The 23,954-nt window shown below is 38.3% G+C and overlaps 1 protein-coding gene across 38 annotated transcripts in view; it reads left to right on the forward strand.

Annotated features, from left to right (window-relative positions):
* Positions 1-23,954, forward strand: part of agrn (agrin) — a 444,147-nt gene that overhangs the window by 176,379 nt on the left and 243,814 nt on the right. For 27 of the 38 annotated variants that reach the window (XR_012398373.1, XM_073938578.1, XM_073938589.1 and 24 more), the window contains 1 exon segment: positions 20,468-20,506. Coding sequence is in view for 37 of the 38 variants with exons in the window: in XM_073938578.1 (XP_073794679.1) it covers positions 20,468-20,506 (39 nt within the window). In the remaining variant the exon portion in view is untranslated. 38 annotated transcript variants of the gene reach the window in all.

Here is a 23,954-nt window from a genome sequence, read left to right on the forward strand (position 1 = left end):
AATAAAAGCAGTTTTTAATTTTTTAAACACCATTTAAAAAGACAAAATTATTCGCCCATTTAAGCTAACTTTTTTTCTGATGGTCTACAGAACAAACCATCATTATACAATGACATTCTTAATTACCCTAACCTGCCTAGTTAACCTAATTAACCTAGTTAAGCCTTTAAATGTCACTTCAAGCTGCATAGAAGTGTGTTGAAAAATATCTAGTAAAAAATGATTTACTGTCATCATGGCACAGATAAAAGAAAGCAGTTATTAGAGATGAGTTATTAAAACTGTTGAGTACCGTATACTCTATGTACTGTTGATGTTGATAGCTGTATATATTTCAGAATGCACAGAATGCACAATACACAACCAATAAACACATCCAACCTCTGCACAAATCCCCTCTTGTATTGTTGCTCTGTTTAGACGAAGCTTGCCATAGTCCTCAAGACTGGATCCACAGCTGCCGCTGCCACCTGCATTACCTGCGAGTTCAATCACACAGTCCCTGTCTGTCATGCTTGCCAGCTCCCATGAAGCCCAGTGTCAAACACAGCCAAAGTCAAACAAGTCTCCAAAAACACAGTATAGTGACTCTAGGCTGGCACATCACTTCACAAAACCCCTACCACACTTCCAGCTCAATTGCCCCCATAAGGACCATTAGGAAAGGCATCGAGGGAAATAAAAAAGTAGGGAGCTGAAGCATGGCAAGTATTAAATGCTGCAATCATTATTGTAGTTACCGTGATGAGAGGCAAAACAGCATGCTGATGAATGAGTGGCTTTAAATGCTGTTGCTGGTTAGTTTTTCTCCATTAGGAAGTACGTGTTTCGGGAGCGCCGGCTCTCAGCCCGGGGCAGCTGCGCTCAACAGCTTGGTCCCGGAGCGAGGAGCCGTCTGAGCGGGAGGGTAATGAGCTCGCTCCACCCAGAGCCCAACATCCAGCTGTGGGAGAGGAATCCGGCTGGCTCGTGCGTCTTTGCTCGGGCAGGTGGTTTGGTGGCAGGGAGGGAAGCTGGTTTGGGAGTACGGAGATATGTAGAGTGCATGCTGGAGCTTCTGCATTTTCATTTCTTCTTTTAGATGGTGGTGAGATTAAATGAAGCGCAAACTGGCCTCAGGCTGTTTCTCTCATTTTTCTCATGAGTCGGATATAAAGTGTTTTCAAATTTGTGTTTTCTTAACTTTCTACAGACATGTCAGTGTTGTTTTAAACTGGGCATAGATTTAGTAGAATAGTACAGTCTGAGATTTCAACTTGATCTCTTTTTTTAGCATTTTGTGTACTTTTTGTGTACTTTTTTTGTATTGTATCCTTTTTATAGTATTTATTAATTTCTAATTAAAATGTACATTTTGTGGACTTATACGAACTTGAATATAAATGATTTTTCTGTATAGAATTGTAATATTTATTTGCTCATTTATTTAATAAGTCATTTATTTATTGTGGTTAATATGGGGCGTCATGGTGGCACAGTGGGTAGCACAATTGTTTCACAGCAAGAAGGTCGCTGGTTCGAGCCCTGGTTGGATCAGTTGGCATTTCTGTGTGGAGTTTGTATGTTTTCCCTATGTTTACGTTGGTTTCCTCCTGGTGCTCCGGTTTCCCCCATAGTCCAAAGACGCAGTAGCGCAGTAGTTAGTGCTGTCGCCTCACAGCAAGAAGGTTGCTGGGTTGCTGGTTCGAACCTCAGCTCAGTTGGCGGTTCTGTGTGGAGTTTGCATGTTCTCCCTGCGTTCGCGTGGGTTTCCTCCGGGTGCTCCGGTTTCCCCCACAGTTCAAAGACATGTGGTACAGGTGAGTAGGATAGGCTAAATTTTCCATAGAGTATGAGTGTGTGTGTGTGAATGAGTGTGTGTGGATGTTTCCCAGAGATGGGTTGCTGCTAGAAGGGCATGCGCTGCGTAAAAACGTGCTGGATAAGTTGGCGGTTCATTCCGCTTTGGCGACCCCGGATTAATAAAGGGAATAAGCCGACAAGAAAATGAATGAAATCGGCCATAGTGTTTCTGTATAAAAAAGAGTGTGTATGGGTGTTTCCCAGTGTTGGTTTGTGGCTGGAAGGGCGCCCGCTGCATAAAACAAATGCTGGATAAGTTGGCGGTTCATTCTACTCTGACGACCCCAGATTAATAAAGGGATTAAACTGAAAAGAAAATGAATGAATGTGTGGTTGTAAATAATGAATAAATATATGGTTATTAACAACCTAGGCTCATTCTGAATACGTACCATTACATGTATTTCTGGAGAGTGCCAAATATGTCCCAGGAGCTATGTTTTTTTGCAGTTTTTGTTTTTGCAAATACACCATAGGCCACTGTGTACTCTTTTTGAGATCTCGTTGCCATTCGCAAATCTACCAGAGGCCGCTGTCGATCGACTGACTGACTGACTAACTAACTTACCAACCGACTGACCCACCCTACTCCTTCCCTAAACCCAACCAATAGTGTTTTCGAAAGCACCGATTTATCCGCCCACCGACTTTCCTAAACCCAACCGACAGTTTTAAAAAACAATGTAAACAAAAGGCAGATTTTGACCACGTTTTCAAATTTTACCACATTCTCACTGTTATTTACTTGTTTATTTATTTTTTTGGCTTCTGTTTTTGTCTTACCCGCTTTCTTGAACCGTTCTTCACCAGACATCAGAACCTTGTCATTGTGGTCAGCTCCTCTCAGCTTCTCAAGTCCACCGATGTACATGGTGAGCTACTGGACAAACTGGTAACAGTGGAAAAGTCCAGTGGGAAACTCCGTCCTTACAGAGGCAAGTGATCAGCTTATAAACACGAAAAGGAACGACATCATACGCCCTGTAGCATTCGTTTTAAAGACAAAATGTAGTCATACATCTGGCTACATGATTCATTATCTCCAGAAACGTATATAGGGCTACGTTTTCAGAATGAACCTATGTTGCTTATGAACATATAAAAGATAATATGCAGCAGGTAAAATAAGTCACAGTTTTTTTCAGTAAACATATTTCTAAAAGTACTTTTGACTTGACTGTTGTCACCAGATGTCCGTAATAACCGAAGTAATCACACACATACACACACACAAATATATATATATATATAATATACATATATATATATATATATATATATATATATATATATATATATATATATATATATATATATATATATATATATATATATATATATATATATATACAACATCCAGCATATGTTTTATGCAGTGGATGCCCTTTATAAATTAAGTTTATAAATGAAGCTATGCATAATTAAATGAAATGACACAGGGAAAAAGTATTGAACACATAAAGAAAAGGAGGTGTAAAAAGGCTTGGAGAGTCCACACATCTGCCCAAATATTTCAGTCGATAGAAAGCAACCCTTGTCACACGTCAGTGAAAAAATTACAATAGTGGCTTTAGTCCCAACACATACATTAATGAAAATCAATGGTGGAGTTTTCAGCAAGATAATGATCCCAAACACAGTCAGAAAAGAAAATAAAGCTGCTAGAATGGCTCAGACAAACATCTGACCTGAATCTAACCTGAAAATAATCACATCTGAACAATGTATACGACTCCATTTTCCATAGAAGCGTCTTGAAGCCTTCATTTATAAAAAAGTATTTAATACAAATCAGTAGTCCTTATGTCATTCCATTGTTATTACACATAACAGACTTTATTCCTGATTGTTTATTTTCACTTGTATGTTTGTGTTTTTTGGGTTTAAAAAAAACCCCTCAATTTCATGTCAACAGCTCCCTTAGATAAATATTTAACAGGAAAAATCCTGACATGTTGAACACTTATAAATGTTTTATATATAAACTAGCCTGACATATTAAATGATAACGGAACTAATAATAAAACAACACAGAGTGAGTGTTAAATGAAGTGTAAAAATAAACAAATATGCAATACTGACTTAAACCTTTAAATAAATAAAAATCAATGATATCTGTCAGTAATAACCGCCATGGTTTCAATATATTATGCATCAGTAGACAGCATAACTGAGGAACCTAATTAACTTTCCTGAGCAATGAAAAAGCAAGGTCTGAGTAATAAAATCTTCTTCTAGAATGATTTATTTGCTCTCACTCTGATATATAGGAGAAGGCTGGATTTATGCGATGCTGGTTTTCATCAGTCCTAAAGCACTTAACCTGAGTGGTGGTGGGTTTCCTCAACCAAAATCAATATGTGATGTACGCTGAGCACACATCGACTAATAGGTATTAGGGTGAGGACTGGGTAAGGAAAGAAGGATTAGGGTAATTGTGTTTTATCTGCCATGGTCTTGGATCATGGATTGTACCGAGGACACACACATACACACACACATAGACACAGACAGAATAGATAGAGAGATAGAGAGACCTCTCCAGTGACCTCTACAATGTAGATAGCAGGGAACTAGAGTGGAACAGACTCTTGCACTGTGCAAACAGATAAAAATCTGATTCAAAATTCGCATTTATGGAGCAGAACTGCTATTGAATTATTCAAGTACCAAAATAGTCATAAAACATTATAAGAAAGAAACACCATTGATCTTATTTTTCAAACTGTGCATAAATGACGACTGCATTTGCACAAAGCATTTGAAGTTGATATGAATCATTTGTCATTTATTTGCACAAATTAGTACAGAATTTGTATATTGTTTATTTATTAGTTTGTTATACTGTATAATAAATGTATTTTATTTGCATCTAAATATATGATTACGACTATATGAATTATAATTTTATTAGAGTCAAAGCTATTTTATAGAACACTTTACTAAGTGATTATGATTTCTCAACTCAGTACTGGGATTTATTCTTATTTATTTTATTTTATTTCACTCTGTACCGGGAGTTATTTAATTTAATTTACTTTAATAAATTTTTTATTTTATTTTATTTTATTTCATTATGCACTGCACAGTTATTTAATTTAATTTACTTAATTTTTTATTTAATGTTTTTACATTTATTATTTTATATTTTATTTTCATTCAGTACTGGGAGTTATTTAATTAAATTAAATACATTTTTATTTATTTTAATTTTATTTTATTTTTATTCATTTTGACTTAGTCCCTTATTCATTAGGGATCGCCACAGCAAAATGAACCGCCAACTATTTTGACATGTTTTACGCAGCGAATGCCCTTCCAGCCACATCCCAGTACTGAGAGTTATTTTATTTTATTTTATTTTATTTTATTTATTTTATTTTATTTTTTTATTATTTTTTTAAATTTTATTTTGTTTCCTCCAAGTGATCTGGTTTTCCCTATAGTCCAAAGGTATGCTGTAGATAAATTGAATAATTTAAACTGGCCATAGTGTGTGACCTTATGTGTGTCAATGTGAGAGTGTATGTGTGTTTACCAGTACTGGGTTGTGGCTGAAAGGGCATCAGCTGCGAAAAAAAAAGATATGCTGGATATGTTGGTGGTTCATTCCGCTGGGGCGACCTTTGATAAATAAAGGGACTAAGCCCAAAAAAAATGAGTGGATGAATCAATTATTATTTTTTTACGTAATTATTTAATTTAATTTAATTTAATTTAATTTAATTTAATTTAATTTAATTTAATTTTTTATTTATTTTTTATTTTATTTTGAATGATCATGGTGTTTGAGTCAAAGTTAATTATTATCATCAGTATTTTTTATTATACAGCACTCAAATTAAATAAACAATTCAAAAACAGTAATGCAAAATATATGTGACTGGATAAGCCTGATTTGATGCAATTATGAAACAACAGTGTACTACATTCCCATTTGGTTGACACATTTACACAGTCACATGGTACACGCCGTCGAGTCGCCCAGCACTAATTGCTACCATTTTTCATAAAGGTATTTAAAACTGCAGCTGAGGCAAATGTAGACATTAAACAATAGCTATCCATCCGTTTCGTCAGATTTGTTTGGACTAGGATCAGTCATAGCAGAGCAGAAGAAATGGACAGTTTGAATCTGGCCGATTGACAATGATTTGATTTGGACATCTGTCAGACGAAACCCATGGGCTGGAGGAAAAGGGAAAAAAAAAAACATACGAGGAACAGTCTCAAAACTCAAATTGCCCACAAAAGCTACTGGATTGATTAACATTTTGTGGAAATCGGGTTTGGAATCTCACCATATGGTTTTTGGGTAGCATAGTCTGTAGAAATGGACTGTAGATATCAATCGAACAGCTTCATCTGTGTGAAGCTCACACCTGGATGCATTGTGGACAGGCGGTGTGCCTCAGCGAGCAGCAGGCAGATGTGTTCTCACGTTAAATTACGCTGATGTCATTTCCCATGGGGAATGTCTCTGTTACTGTTACATCGGCGCTCTAGGAGACAGCACGAAGGAAAAATCCCCATTTTTCCACTTTTTTTTTTTTGCTTTGGTGGGGTGGTGTCTCTTCCTATTCTTGCAAGCCGTGTGACAGGATTGGTGGAGTAAGGAGGTTCCATCTGTGGGATTCCAGATCAGATCAGGCCGGAGGTGCAGTTTGCTCATTCTTACACAGAGCCTGCTGGCAGTCTTCACTTCTGTCTCTATCTTCTGTCTGTGTTTTCTTTTTTTTATGACATGTTTTCAGCTGCTTGTTTTTAGCTTTTAATCACAGCCTATTTACTACATACCATAAGAAAATCAACCAGCTGCTGTGAAGGAAGCTTCATGTATAAGATTTTTTTCTCTCTCTCTCTATTGGTGGATCAATTGTGTAATTCTGATGGATTGGTACATAATTGAAGAAGAAAATCCCGTGGGCAGAGGGATAGATGAATGGTTAAATGGATGAAGAGATGAATGCTCAGATGGGCGGATAGGTGAATGTTTGGTTAAAATAATGGATGGAAAGACTTATAGACCTTGATGGATAAAAGGAAATTGTGTGTATGCTAAATCACTAAATATAAATGTATGGATGGAAAGACAGAACAACTAACAAATATAAATTGATGGATGGATGGATGGATGGATGGATGGATGGATGGATGGATGGATGGATGGATGGATGGATGGATGGATGGATGGATGGATGGATGGATGGATGGATGGATGGATGGATGGACGAGTGGGATTAATAAATCCAATTACCAGATGGATGGATGAATAGACAGATAGATGGATAGATGGTTGGATGGATGGATGGATGGATGGATGGATGGATGGATGGTAGATGGTTGATTCATGGATTTCTGAACATAGATGAATAAATACACAGTGGATGGGTGGATGGGAAGAAAATAAGAAAATTTAAAAGAAATTTATATGTATGGATAGATTGACGGATAAATGGATGGATGGGTAGATGGTTGATCCATAGATTTATGGATGTAGATGCATTAATGCAAAACAGATATTTAGACAGATAGATAGATAGATAGATAGATAGATAGATAGATATAGATAGATAGATAGATAGATAGATAGATAGATAGATAGATAGATAGATAGACAGATAGATAGATAGATAGATAGATAGATAGATAGATAGATAGATAGATAGATAGATAGATAGATAGATAGATAGGTAGATAAATGGTTACATAGATGGATATAAAGGTAATTCGTAGATTTATGGACGTAGATGCATACATTTCTAACCAGGTGAATGGATAGTCAAAAATAATTATACTGTAGATAGATAGATGGATGGATGGATGGATGGATGGATAGATAGATGGATGACCGGTTGAATCATGGATGCTAATGATTAAATGCTAAATGGGTGGATGGAAAGGAGGAATAGATAAACGCACCTGTAGATGGATGGATGATGGACAGATATATTGTCCTTTTTATGTTTTTCAACAGATGTAGTACACAGTACCATGCTTTAGTTCTATCCCTTTAATGTTGAAAATATACATCATATCAGAAATATAGCAGAAGGAGCTAGCAGAAGCTGATGAAAAGCCTTGAGGCTGCTCGTCATGCAAGTGCGGGAAGTGCAGAGAGTTTGTGGTTGTTTCTTAATGGAAGTTGCCAGCTGAGAAAGCACACTGAGAGAGATGTTAACCTTCTGAGATAGCATGCACATTAAAGATGCATTACAGAGCGCTTTGAAGTCAAATTAGGTCTTATTCGAGTCATGACATGAGGGTGTGTAGAATCGGCCGGATGTGGCGCCCTCTTCTGTTCCCTTATTGTTTGTTGGGTGTTTTAGGGCATTGTAGCTTTTTTGAAAGTCACTAGATGCCCTCTTGTCTGTACTAAATGTATTTCTTAGTTTAAGTGTCAGTGTATAGGGAGATTAATGACCCTGGGGGTGTGTGGGTGGTGTTTTGGGGTGCAACACCACAGCTGGTGATTGAACCTAGAGCCCTGTGCTGGAGGCCCGAATGACCCCGTTTTTTCTGCTATGTACATCAGGGGCTAAATCTCACGGGGCCCCCCAAAGTCACAGAAAGGCTGTGTCCAAAGAGATAAATGGCTCATGATGCAGAACGAAGGATAACCTTCGTAAAAATGTGTGTGTCTGTTCGCATGATGGGTATCCAGCGAGGGGTGGGTTAAGAAACAGAGCGTATAAATAATTGATAATATGTACTGGCTTCTTTGTGAAGATGAACATCCATTGTGTATATGCCAGTCAGTATTGAAGGTGGGGGGTTTTAAAAAGAAGTATTAGCTCTCTGTGCTGTTGACCTCATTATGTGGCTTAGATCATAAAATAAACATTCATAGGCGAGAAACCTAGTGAAATAATGCTATGGATTAAAAACACATTTCCCACTGATCTTCTGCCAGTAGATTCATTTTCAGTTCTACTGAATATTCACATTAGCTTGTTTCTGCTTTTATTTTTCACAGTATGACAGATGAATAAAAGCATGGCACGGTGTCACGAGAAGATTAGAGTTTATTTTTTTATTGACGATGTTTTTGCCTGTTGCTTCTTATTGTGGCATTGTCAATTACTGTTATATATGCAGCAGCAATTATATAATAATATATATTAAACTATTTACTTACTATTAGGGATGTCCAGATCCAAGAGTGTGATCGGAAATCAGGCCCAATCATACGGTTTTAGACTCGATCAGAATTGGACATTACCGGATCAGGACTTGAATATAAACACACACACACACACAAAACATAAAATAAAAATTAAAAATATTAATAATAATAATAATAATAATAATAATAATAATATATATATATTTAGTTAGACCTCTTTCTTGACTTCACACAGAAACAGCAACGCATGCGGCATGAAATCACTTTGTTGCAGATATGCTGTTGGTAAAATGGCAGCAAAGTAGAACACGGAGGCAGCTTGAAGAGGAAAGCGCGAGTAGGTCTGCGTTCTGGAGGTTTTATACAATTGATGATGACAACATTGCCAAAACAAACTGTGAGATATGTAAACTTGGGTTTGCCTGCTGCGTATTTTAAGTTAAGGTGCTATTTGTTTTTATAGTAGATTTTTTTTTTTTAATTTACTGTTGCACTAAAGTGTAAAAATGAAGAATTTATGTTATTTATCACTTGATTGTTCAAGCTACCTTACAGAAGTGCACTGTTTTTGTAAAATGTTAAAATAAGGTGAATTAAATAAAAAAATTAGGACCATCCTGGATTTGTTTATTCACTCTTCTCTTCTATTTTTTATGTACTATTGTATTGGTTGGGGTTTCGGTATCGGTAGATACTCAAAATTAAATGACTCGGATTCGTGGGCAAAAAACTCTGATCAGGACATTCCTACTTACTATATAATATAAAATAATATAATAGTACTATTTAAAACTGAAATAGATATTATATATTTTTTCACACACAAACATCATATATATTCAGAGTTTGTTCTAAATTACTAAAACCAAAATTTAATCTTTCAGAATCTACTTACATTTTTCTTTTTCTTTTCAAACCACAGAGTTTGCAATTACAATTTAGCCCAATTGTTGGTTACCCTCTTTTAAATCACTATCAACTCGGAAGGTTTGACATGTTTTTGGTCCAATTGCCCTTTTGTGTTTTCGCTGTCATTCCAGCTCCCCCCCTTTAAAACACTCCCAAGTATTCCCAAAAGCTTTTATACCCTGTCTCCCCCTCCCTGCCTCGCTGCCTCCCCCTTCTCACCCCTCCCAACCCTTTGTTAGAGACAGCCCCTCATCCACTCCCCCTCTCACTGTCTTCTTCATTCGAGGCAGAGAGAGGGAGTCATGAGCGTCCGTGCCGTAAGGATGCAGAAAACACGCTTCACGCATTGTTTAACGTAACGGAGAGCTGGACCAAGTGTCATCGGGCAGTTTGTTTTCTTCTTTCTGCTTTTTTTTCCTCTCAGGCTCCACTCATTTGTGCGCGCCGCTCCCTGGCTCTTTGGCTAAGAAGCGCTGGCTGAATGTAAGCTTGCGCTGACAGAGTACCTGCTGCCTGGGGGATTTTCTGACATGAATAGCGGCGATCAGAGTGTGTGTTTTGGCTGACCGTGAACACTTCCTCTGAGGCTCAGCTGGACCGAATTTAAGCTCAGGACAAGGGCAGGAACATCAGCAAAGGAACGGATGCTTGTGAGAGCTAAATGGAGAGGGAAAGAGCTCTGAATGTCTTATGACTCCAACAAAAAGATATAAGAACGAGAGAGACACTTTTTCCAAAGCAACAAACAACTTGTCGAGAGCTTGTCTTGTCTTGGGAATTATCACCTAAAAGGATTGAGGACTAACAACGTTGTCCTATGCAGTTGTCTAGTTTTCTTTGCGCGTACCGTGGCAATCTCAGCTGTTCCTTCTTGTTTCCGCCTGCCCGTATCAGGGAGCGCTTGTCTGCGCTGACAGGAGCATCAGGGGTGAAGAGTCTGCTCACCAGACACCTCAACTTTCAACTTTTTGAGAGGACTTGTGTTGAAGGAAGGGGGGTTTAGGAAAAAAAGACCCTTCCACTCTGCAGGGCATATGGTCGAGCTGGCCGAAGACAGCTGCTGACTCTCTGTGGGCTAATTATTCATTCATTCAGAAGATTCGTCTTGGGGTGGGGGAGAAAAAGTTTCAACATTTACAACCGAAGACGAGCCTAAGTGTTGCAGATCTCTGCAGGATTAGGAAAGTGGTCACTGTCCAAAAGTTTGCATGTTGTGTTTGTGTGTGTGTGGGTGAGCCTAATGACTCCAATTCAAGCTTGTGGGCAACTGAGTGTTTCTCTGGACAGAAGACTAGCATGATGCCTAGCCACACCCGGAGTGAATCCTGACACATGCCACAACAAAAGCAGCCTGGCATCTTCCCGCCACTGTCAGGCACAGACAGGTGGCAGCACGTACTGAATAAAGGGAATTCATTATGCCATAAAAATAACAAGCATCTCTAAAAAAAAAAAAGAGCAAATTCATTACTAATTCACCAAGCTGTGGAGATCTGCGCTTGTGGATTTAAAGTACAAAGTGCAGTGGGGATTGTTTGCACTCACTTGTCCGAGTTGCCAATCTAGGCCAGGGGTCCAGTGGAGCTTTTGTCAAACACACTTGAGAGAACTTACACACTAACCTTTCATGACAAATCACCGATGCTTGGGAAAGAAATGGAGGGATTGTCGGAAGGTTAGGGACTCTAGGACCAGTACCCTACCAGAGAGGCTGTAATTTGGGAACAAAATGCGTTGCTTGGAGACTGGTGAAAGCATTCGTCTACGTTTTTCAGGAAGGAACTGCGATAAGAAGCATCACCGGAGTTTTAGCTGAAACCCTTTTTGGATTTCTTTTGTCTTCCCTTTTTCTCTGAGTCTGTTTGGAACGCTTGCCAACTTGGCGTACTTTAGGGAAGGCGCGGAGTGGAGTATGACCAGTTGTCAGTACCCCACGCCGCCCCCAGAGCGGGACCGCATGTACCAGCACAAAGTGTCGCTGGTCGTGCGATACTTCATGATTCCTTGCAACATCTGTCTCATACTGCTGGCCACATCCACGCTCGGCTTTGCTGTACTCCTCTTCCTCAATAACTGTAGGTCACAGTTAGTGAAACATGACATGCAGCGTATGTATATATATATGTGTTTGTGTTTCTGTGTTTGTGCATGAGTTTTGTTGCCTGATAAGTTACAGGTTAGTGGTCCTATCCCTTGTGTGCCCTGTAGAGTTTTCTTACAGTGATGTAGAGAGAGACACTTTGACGGATGGATGGTTCAATAAGGATCGATGGCAATCAAAAACTAATCCCTAATGCCTAGGCTTCGATCCCCTGCCTGACAGTGAAATGATTAAGGATGACACAGATAAACTGTCCTCATCCTACAAAGTGCTTGAGTGCTTGTGTCTAAAAACACCGCTCGGTGGCATTCTGTCATTCCTGAAGCAGTGGTATTTAGACTGCACAGTGGGATAAAGGGGGCAGATTAAATGCCTTTGGATGTGAAAGCTTGGCATTAGCGTCAGTGCTTACTGTATCTGCTTGAGTGAATCTGCAAACGCTTTGGTGTCTTAGGGTGCTTCGCCAGCCGGTGTGTGTTGCCAGATAGATTTGGCACAGTGCTTGTAAAGAAAGAATTGGATAGGAAACGTGAGCTCCAGAGCATGTCACAATGTGCTTTGATGACATGGAGCAGCAGGTAATGGTGCTCTTTTGCTGTTTTGGATGTATTACTATCTATCCTTTTTTGATCTGCATCATTTTTATTCCTGTTATTCTTTTTTTTTTTTTTGCAAGTTTGTAGTTACACTGAAACACAAAATATAAGACTACAGTTCATTTTCCTTGTGAAAAGGAAACAATATAATCTTCAGGATGCTGTCTTACAGAAGGAAGTTTAATTAACTAGAAAATGTTTTTGCTACGCGTCGGTGCTGATGTTTTGTTAAACTCTTAGTGAGAACAGGAAGGAAGCTTGCACAGATTGTCATATTATTATTATTATTATTATTATTGATATTTTGTCTGTTTAGCATTTGAGTTTAGCAGCTTTGTGTAGAGGGGGTAAAATGGCTTGCGTACATTAGTTACAGTAAAAACAATTGTTGTTTAACTTTTACAGATGCAAAAGTTATAGTCTCCATTGAAAAATGAGACATATTTGATCATAAGGTACACAACACAATTCTTATTGATGATTGTTTTGAATTACATTTGTTTATATTGATGGTCTAGTTTTAGATCTGAAAGATGGCAAATCAAAGTTTAGATTTCATGATTTTTAAGTATCTAGGGCTTTAGGACATCAGACTTATGTAGCTGCAGTAGCTCTCTGCAACTCTCTGGTCGCCCACTGAAGCTAAGCAGGGCTGCGCCCGGTCAGTACCTGGATGGGAAACCACATGGGAAAACTAGGTTGCTGCCGGAGGTGGTGTTAATGAGACCAGCAAGGGGTGCCCAACCTGTGGTCTGTGTGGGTTCTAACGCCATAGTATACTGACGGGGACTCTATACTGCTCAGTGAGCGCCATCTATCAGATGAGACCTTTAAACCTAGGTTCTGACTCTCTGTGGTCGATAAAAATTCTAGGATGTTTAAAAAAGAATAGGGGTTTAATCCTGGCATCCTGGCCAAAAGTTGCCCACTGGCCTCTGTTCATCATAGCCTCCTAACCATCCCCATATCATAATTGGCTTCATCACTCTGTCTTCTCTCCACCAATCAGCTGGTGTGGTGTGCGGCTGGTGCAGTATGGCTGCAGTCGCGTCATCCAGGAGGGTGCTGCACACTGGTGGTGGATGAGGAGATTCCCCCCATTGTGTAAAGTGTCCAGAAAAGCACTAAATAAATGTAAGGAATTGTTATTATTATTATTATTACTAGATATTAAGAAATAGTTTTAAAAATGACAGTGACAATAATGTGTGTGTTTTATATAGCAATATTTTTAGCATTGCTAAAAGAAAGCACCCGGAAAGAAGAAAACAGTGAGAGGAAGCACAAGAGTGCGCATTCAGCCCTGTGTGCCCTCTGTAAACCATTACCTACCTCATTTCTCATAATCTTACCTGTGCCCTCACTTAGAGATCTGCGGTGCCTCTACATTAGATCTATATTAAAAGACCAAAAAGGGCCCTTCATGAAATTCTGAAAATGTGCCCTCTCCATCCTTCAATAAAAGGAGTCTGAGTGTGAGGTTCATTTATAAGCCGACCATGTCGCAAAATCGATTTAATCCAGACAGATTCCATTAGATTTAAACATAAACTCAGTTAGAGCACTCCATCCCTGCTCCTCAAAGAAGAGTAAAAAACAGGACGGAGTGAAAGGAGTACCATTAACATGGAGAGGTGCATCGTAGCGTTTGAAAGCTTGTTGGAGTGGGATACAGACCAAAGGTTAGTCATTTCCATTTTCATTTAGCAGGCACAGAGAAGAGAGGCCACACAGGACTAGAGCTGCTCAGCTCCACAACCAAATCCATCAGCCCATACATACACATCAGCTAGCTAGATAATAAAACAGAAATGGAAAAAAAAGGTGGACGGAATGAAAACATATGGCTATATGCGCATGTATGACAGCCTGTCTGACTGTTCACACTGAGTTCTGTTTGGGATAACAGCTGGCTGTCTGTATATTCTTCACCGTGCAATTTATGACTAGTTATAAATCATTAAATTCATGTCTACAATTTTAATTATTGATTATTGATAGACATTAGTTCAATTCATTCTCCAAAACACTCTTTAATCGCTTAATCGTCTGTGCTCAATTATTGCAGCACTTCCTGCAATTACCTTCTTGGCTTTGTTTCTCCATTAAGCTTTTTGTACATTATGAATCAGTCTGCATTGGCATCATTTACTCAGATTTGTTCTGAATTATTGGTGTGAGAAAGTTGGTATTGTTGGAATTGGTACAATATATTAATTGTTTAAGCTAAGGGTATCAAAATTAATTGTTACTTCTATGCATCATGATACACTGAAGGTACAGTAGAACCCAGGATCCCCTATTTCATTATAGGGAGAAAATGGGAGCATATACTGTAAAGATTTGTCTCTGCATCTCTCTCACACTGCAGATGCGTTATATACTGCATGTATATATAGTATAAGCAATCCATTGATGTATCAGCTGATAGATTTGCTTTTCAAATACTTCAGTGACCTGTTTCTTTCTCACTATATGTTACAATAAATAAGAAAGTTCCTGTCTTAATGAGTGATCAATTGAATCATTAGTTCAATTGATTTTTTTCCACAATGTCTGTTTTATGAATGGATCAATGAATTAATGATTGATTTGGTCACAAAAACAGATTCATACAGGAGCAAAACATTACAGTGATCTTATAATACACAGATGTTCTGCTTCAGAATTGTTTGGAATTGACAATTTCATTGACAATTAAGTTTTCACTGTGAATATTGTGTCTAAAATGGGTTGTTGAAATGGTTTTCGTTTTCAGACAAGCTATCTCTTTAAGCAAGGCTTGAGGTGAACTTTGTGTTGAATTTCTTAGCTCCGTATCATTTACATGTGAGACAAATGTCCCCATGAGACCTGCACAGACAGGTGTTTTGTCCTCTACTGCCACTGGACATGTAAGAAAGTCAAGCTGTGCTCGGGGGCGTCACAGGCTTTGCATTATAGTGTGTGAGCAGTATATGTTTTATCTCTGTGATACACATCTGTGTGTGTGCTATTCACCCTCAGCTATAGCGATGTTTCCCAGAGGATGAAACGCTGTAACTGTCATGATTGACTCTCGGACCAGTTCAACAGACACTTCATTATTCAAGGAGAGAAGCACAGCAAGCCGATTCCCTGCTCTTTTTCTGGCTCGCTTTTCAGTTTTTCTGTCTCTCTCTCTCTTTCTCTTTCTCTCTCTTTCTCTCTCTCTCTCTCTCCATCTCTCTCTCCCCATCGCCGACTCTCCAATCTTCCTTGCGCTCAGTTGTTGACAAGCAATTTGAAGTGAGCCTAAAATTAAACTCCATCCTGGCAGTTGGGGGTGCTGGTGAAAAGAAGAGCAGAGATTCCAGCTCTGGCCCTGTGTGTGGGAGTGCGTGTGTGTGTCTGTGTGTGTGTGTGTACCTAAGCGCAACCGGCTGGCTGGGCAATTGATGTGATAGTTTTGTGGCGTTGGTTATTCCCGCCTGTCGAAGCAGGGTGTTGTAGCCACACTTTTAGCTGGATGGCTTCATGCGGGTGTTGTTGAAAAGCCGCTTCTGTCAAGAGTAATAAGGTACGCGAGTTCAGTGTTTCCAGAATCACTTCGCTTTGGAGGAAAGTTAGACTGAGCGGGGTCGCTTCCAACTTCTGTGGCAGTTCCCACTTTCAGTCTGCGCTGATTTTAATGAGTTTCAGCCTAACAGTTTTGGCCGCTTGTCTAGTTTGAATATTTTAGCGTTTATTAAAGTAAGAGCTTAAAGTGATTGCTTACGGAAAATGTAAGTATTAGCAGATTGGCCTTGACTTTGTATTTTCAGGAAATACAAACAAATACAGACATACAAATATAAGTTTTTCAAAGTTCCTTCTCTCTATATCTCTATATAAACCACAAGAATGTAATTTTGTGCATGCTGTGAACTGAAAAAATGCATCTGTTTGCATGTGCAAGCACACAACAGCGATGGAGTACAGGACTGTATGTGTTTTTTTTTCACAAAGTGACATCACTAACTAGTGGTCAGGTGTTATAACATAGCAAAAATGTTCAAAATGCAAAGAAAAACAAAACCTTTTATTACATTTAGATTATTTATACACACACACACAGTACATTCCCTACTATTCTGCTAATACTCTATTGACTGCTAGTTGACGTAGTTGCAGAGTTTGTCCAAAGGAGACACTTTTTTGGATCGTGATTTGATAAACATTATGCTAAAACCATGTGGATGTTTCAGTCCCTTGAATCGGATAGTAATGAAAATTAAAAACGCATGCTCAGAGTCTCAAGTCTGTAAGAATATAGTTGTAGTCTTCTTTATGAATGCCAGAGAGTGATTTGAATGTGCTCTATCACTGACACACAGAAAATGTTTCAGCTTGAATAAGCTCTTGAAATAAGAAGACATTTGCTCAGTATGATGCTGCAGTATGAGCTTAGAAATAGCTAAGAAACATCTACATAAAACATCATAGAGAATTAAAGTGGATATCTTAGAAGAGCAACTTTTGTTGTCAAAATCATATGTATTATTATATACCACTTTAAAAATTGAGGTCTGTAATATATTTTAAAGAATTTTTTTTTTTTTTTAAAGAAACTCTTTTGTTCAGCAACTGAACTGTTGCTGTCAAAATGAAATAGGAAATAGTAAATTTATATTTAGTGTTTGAACTTTCAGCAGTGAAATTGAAACCACACTGAACTGAACTAAACTGAAATTCAACTCTGATATCTGGACTTTCTTAAAACTTTGTTAAGTTGTTTTGACACAATCTACATTGTAAAAAGCGCTATATAAATAAACATGAATTGAATTGAATATAGGCGAATCAGGTGCAGTAGGTAGCGCTGTCGCCTCACAGCAAGAAGGTCGCTGGGTCGCTGGGTCGCTGGTTCGAGCCTTGGCTCAGTTGACGTTTCTGTGTGGAGTTTGCATGTTCTTCCTGCTTTCACGTGGGTTTCCTCCGAGTGCTCCGGTTTCCCCCACAGTCCAAAGACATGCGGTAGAGGTGAATTGGGTAGGCTAAATTGTCCGTAGTGTATGAGTGTGTGTGTGAGAGTTTGTGTGTGGATGTTTCCCAGAGATAGGTTGCACCTGGAAGAGCATCCGCTGCGTAGAAACTTGCTGGATAAGTTGGCAGTTCATTCCGCTGTGGCTACCCCGGATTAATAAAGGGGACTAAGCCGACAAGAAAATGAATGAATTAATAAATTGAATATACAGAAAACAATGTAATTTATTAATTGATCCTTTTTTGTCAAGTCTGACTAAGAACATTTAGTTTTGTTTTAGTTTTGTATAAAAACAGCTTTAATGTTTACCTTCTTGTATAGTCTGTAAAAAGATTTAATCTCACGCATTGTTAATACATACAGATGGGGCCTTTAGAAATGCACGTCTCAGGGAACAGAATGCCATGCGGTTAGCCACAGCACTCAGGGAAATAGGGTATATGCGGAATGACTTTAATTTGTTAGTAACCTGGGTCAGTCACTTCCTGTGAACTGTATACCATTATAAAACCGCCGCATTTAAGGTCTGTTTTCTTTAAAAATCTATGATCTCCACTGGCTTTATTGCTATGCGATAGACAGTAAAGTGGATTTCAGATTTTACAAAAAGCACTGCATTAAAATACTTTTTTCTCCGCCATGTCTTTAAAAGATGAACATTTATTTTACTGCAGTATATTCAATGGAGCTTCTGTGCTAGCCCGCCAATTATGATGGGCATGTGCATGTAAACGGCTTGTCATCTCGTTTTAAGCTTGAGCAACTAAATGAATACAAAAGTCTATTTAACAGATTATATTTAACTACTTTACAACATCAATGCTGTAAAAGGAACTGTACAAAATGGAAAAAGTCACATTACCATTTATCCAAAGTTTATCAATATGGGAAGAAATACTAGCTCTGCATATACCCTATACTCTGACTGGAGTATAGGTCGAGCTTCATTTACAGTAGTGGCCAGTTCTAAAGGCGGAGAAGTCGATGCCCGCGGGTGACTGTTTCTCTGTTGCCGTGGCTGTAGCTGTGGCTAGCCGCTGCACAAAATGAGGCGAGCCATGATAAAAAAATAAAATACATTTTAATGGCCATATCTTTATACAAATTTGCAAAGATGTTTCTTACTATTATCAATAAAGTCATACAGAAAAGCATGTTTTAATTCACCACTTTAATGATGAAAATATAGTATCGAGGAAATTGGAATCTTTGGAAACTTTGGATATTTTAAAAACTTTGCACAGATTTCTTTTGACTACTAATACCAGGCCCGTAGCCAGCCTGGTGAAAGGGGTGGTTCTTTTTTCTTGAACTTTTTACTTGGTTTAAATACTTTTTAAGCAGTATTTTTTGCTGGATTAGCTTGTCAGATGGTCATCAACAATATGTTGTAATGTACCAAAAACATGTCCTAAAGATTTAGAAAAAAAAGAGAATAATACTTATTTTTCAAATACAAATTTATTATATAGTTAAAAAAAGGATTCTGTTCAAGTTTTAAATTAAAAACTAACCTATTGTCATTTATTAGGCAAACCCAAACTGGGCAGCACATTTAACTTTCCTCAGTCATGCTAAAGCAACAGCCAAAAGAGGATTCTGCTTTTAAAGCCTTCTTTAATGTTTTTTTTTTTTTTTCAATTCAATTCAATATTTTTACAATTTATTATGACATAGCAGTCAAAATAGGACAAATTAACTTCCCTAGTTGCAAAGAATTCTGGCCCAGATTTGGCATAAAGCTGGCACAGCAGGCATTCATCCGGCACTGGCATACAGCATGTGGGCCAAACATGGCCCAGGTTTGGCAGAGGTGGCACCGTTTTTAAGGCGGCACACAAGATCTGGGCCAGATGAAAAACGTAGTATTTGGCCCAGATTTAAAAATCTGATAAGTGGGCCATGTGAGTTTGCCCAGTCTTGACCCACATTTAAAATACACTAAAATCATTTTTGAGTAAAGAAAAAAAAATCTACCAATCAGGTCACTTTAAGAAAAAGCGTGCCCATAGTGTGCCTAAAGCGCATCACTCCATGGGTTTATCAATTTCATTGCAATCGTGACACACCAACCTATCTGGCCCAGTTCAGGCCCAGTTATGAGTTATTAACTTGGCTGAGACTTGGCCCAGATGTGGTCTGTGTTTGGCCCTTGTCTGGAAGCCAGATTTGGTCCAGTCATGTACCGTAATTCACTGCGGCATGTGGGCCAAGCAAAACCTGATTGTGTGGGCCAGAGCTGGACCAGAGAAATTTTGCTATGTGGGTTGTTTATGAGACAAATTCTGGACCTTTGTCAGTGAGGGGTGAGTCTTTCGAACCACCTGAACACCTCCTGCTACAGGCCTGAATACTTAAAGGCATAGTTCACCTGAAATTTAAAATAAAAAAATTTATCATTAGCCTTTACTTGTTCAAAACCTATTTGTGTTCCTTTCTTCTATTGAATGCAAAACAAGATATTTTGAAAAATGCTGGTAATGCCATATAGTAATTTAGAAGTCCATGTGTGCCAGCATTCTTCAATATATTTTTTTGTTCAAAAAAAAAAAAAAAAGAAGCATAAATGATAAAACCACATGATGAGAAATAAATGATGAGGTCATTTTCATTTTTGGGTGAACTATCCCTTCAAGCATGTTCACCAAACAAACATCCAGTGATTACTAAGTGCATGTATCTCCACAGTTGCAGTCAATAGAGCTCAAGTTGTATTTGACCCAGGATGTTCTTTTAATCTCATATTCCAACTGATCTCCCTTAACTATTCTTTTTGAGATTTAACCTCTGTGAAAGAGTCATGTAGTCCACTGTCCTGGCGCTCATTGAAAACGACTGGCTGACCGCCTGGGAACGTCCAGATGTCTTCCTTTTAACTAATGTGCCTCTCTCTCTCTTTCTCCCTACAGATAAACCTGTTCACTTCACACCGGCACCTCCTCCTGATGGTAAGTCCCATAAGATTTCTCCTGACCAGAGTGTTTTCAACCTGCCCAGATAATGATCTCAGTTTGCTGTTTGAAGTGGGCGTCTTCACCGCCTCGCTTCCCATCGCCGGCTTGTGTGTACGGCCTGTTAACATGGCCAGCGCCACATTGGCTTTGATGTAGAAATCTCCTGACATCTTGATTTATCTGGGATGCGGGGTGGCTGATTCTTGGACATGCGGCTAAAAGTTTCCACTTCCTCCAGGGATGCTGCTCCGTTTATTACTAAAGCTGATTAGCCGCTTGCTTTTGCCAAGTTTATGAATATAAATCTCAATATTAAATGAGGTATTGTTTCTCTCTGTGCCACCATGCAATGAGAGCCATTAATTATACAACAACGATTTATTGGCAAATGGCATATCTCTGCACAGATTAATTGGGAGAAACAGCTGGTTTCCTCACTCCGTTAATGAATATTTATATGCGACAACATGAAATGGGCTTCGGAGGTTACTCCTGAGCTGCTGGCAGTGGAGATGCTTCTCTTTATGAGCTGGAGGGAGCTTCATTATGGACGCCGTCATAAGCACTCCAACAAACTAGATGCATGTGTGTGCGTGGGTGTAGTTGGTATTAATGTGTCGAAATTATGTGTCGCATAATTAACTTCAGTGCACATGTGCAAACATTTTGAAAGTTTTTAGCCTGGTTGTCGTCAATGAACCTGACCTGGTTGTCTGAAGAAGATTAGCAAACGAACACTAATAGCTTTTTTGACACATATTCTGTGCTTTTTAGTTATGTTTAAATTCTGAATAGAATTGTAAACAGCATGATTGGTGCTTTCAGAAGTATTTATGATACTATTATTAACTAGTAGGTCATTTGAATTAGTTTATGCCAACCCAGCAGGCACACAACATCATAAGACATTAATAATAGCTTAAACTTAGGTTGTGACGTCAGGTGACCAAACTTCAATGTCTAACCAGAGTCTAAGGACGACGTCTAATAACGACGTTAAATGACATTGAGGTTTGGTTGATTTTAAGTTGTGATGGAAAGTGACCAAAATCCAACGTGGACCAATGTCATACTGACGTCAAATATTGACATTTATCCGTCAGGTATGGCAGCCAAAATCTTAGTGGTAACATCCACACAACGTCAAAGCTGTAACATCATAGACATTTTTATCTGGTTGATTTTAGGTTGTATGTTGGACATTGATGTTGGCCTGATGTTGGGTCTGATGTCAACACGATTTTCATGTCCAAGCAAAATGCACTGTCTTCTGACATTGGGATACAACGTCAATCTGATCTCATCTTGTGCCTTCTTGGAACTTTTTGCCTGATTTAGTGTGTATTAAGGGCTTCTATTTGTAAGTTTTTGTAATATATTTTAATGAAGTGATGTACGTGTTTTCATATACAATCCTTTTATTACATTTAATTTAATCTAATTGCTAAACTATATGTCAATGCTTAATTAGACTTCTTGTTATAGAGACAGCATAGATGCATGACTTATTTTAATATTTTGACTGGCATCTAGCTGATCAAAATCATCAGAATTCATTTAGCTGAAGTGGGACAGTTTCCAACAATAGTAACAATTTAGTATCTTTTCATCCACCTATTTTTAATTACATTTTAGACCCTCATAAACACAAAGATGCACCTACATTTTAGAAATTTGCAAAAAATTTACTGAATAAATTTTGGCATGCGCGTCAAAAATGTCATCTGATTTTGTTTTAACAGATGATGAAAAAAAGAAAAGTGACGGATATATATGAATGAACAAACATGTCCAAATATTTTTAAATGTTATATATGAGAAGGTGTCTTGAACAGTTGATTTTCCACAGAATAGTCTGGAACCTCCAAAAGCCAGTTATGATTGCATTCATTGTGTTGCATTCATCTTCATCTTCTGAGGCACAAGACATTTCTTTTCTAGGAAAAAATAAAAAGACTCACGGTGGCTTCTAATGTCATTTTTCTCTTTGATATTTGCCGTCAGCTTATCAGAAAGTGACGATCCATTCCTCTTTACACATTGAATGGAAATGTTTTTCAGAAAGGTTTGATACAATACTCCAATTTTGCGCATATATTTAATTTGCATCATTGGATTGAAACATAGCTACTGACTATAATTAAAATAATATGAAACAATCAAACTGTTTGTTGTGAACTGTTAATAACACATCACAGACACGTGTTTTAATTAAACAGATTTAATTAGTTCACAGTTCATCTGTTAAAAATAAGCATTTTATCAATGATTTTGCTGAGTATATCTAGATAACACTCTGAAAAAAAGCTCTGCGGGCTCTAAGCTCGATTTGCAGAATAATTGCACAATCACCTGCTTGGTGTGATGCTCGGTCTGAGGGAAGGCTTGTGCGGAAAATCTGGCTTTGAGATGAATTTTATTCCCCTGCAGCTAAAGACAATAGTTATTATCTGCTTGAAACTCTGTCCTTGCGCCACTTCTAGGTAATTATGTTTGATTGATGTTTTGATTAACCTTACTCCTTCAAGGGAGTCCAAGAGATGGCTCTTAAATTTGACTTTAAATGTATACGCCTGACTCATAGAGAAATGGAGCCAATGTATACTTTTAATAGGAGTTTAACAACATCAGAGATTGCTTTGAAAACCTGCAGTTTTGAAAAGAAACTAAGCAAAGTCTCAAAACTCCCTCTTTGATGCGTTCCAAACTGTGGGTTATTGATCACACTGCACATTTTCAATACATGGATGTTTCTTTTTCCCCGCCTGTTTGTTTCTGCTCTAGCCGAGCGTTTAAAAGCCGCAGCCGGCTCTTAATTACATTTCCGATTGTTCTGCTAGTTCTCAAACGGACAGTTCTTTATGTTGCAGACTTACACAGAGGCTCTCCTCCCGGCTTTCTCATCCACTGCCCTGCGGCCGCTGCCTTCAGAGGCCATTAAACGTCAAGGGAGATCGCTTGTCCAATTACACATCCATCCCCAATCCTTCATTGCCATATTAATTCACTACAAGACTTGAGATGTACTTACATAAAAGCCTGTGCATTAGGAAAATGAGCATGAGAAGAGAAAACATGCCCTGCGTTCCAAGGACATAATGACATTCCCAGACCAAATTATCCACAGATATTTAATTAAACGCAATCACATCACAGACATTAGCAGCACAATTGAAGTATTTCCCTTTCAAATGACAGGAAAAGTCAGTATTAAAGTTTCTCCTACTGCGTATGTGAATAGAAGAGTTTTACTCTAGAACTACCAAGGCAGTCATTTTAACCGTTAAACTATTATACCATATAACTTTAGTACCATGACTTTTCTTAAATTTTATTCTAGCATTGTTATTTTATTAAGAGTTTATTTTATGAATAGTTTGGATTATTTCTACCTTGAATGGTCGTAATGGTCAAATTGACTGCATGCATTTCAGCATCCATT

The sequence above is a fragment of the Danio rerio genome, chromosome 23 (assembly GCF_049306965.1).
Source record: "Danio rerio strain Tuebingen ecotype United States chromosome 23, GRCz12tu, whole genome shotgun sequence".
NCBI classification, from domain to species: Eukaryota; Metazoa; Chordata; class Actinopteri; order Cypriniformes; family Danionidae; genus Danio; species Danio rerio.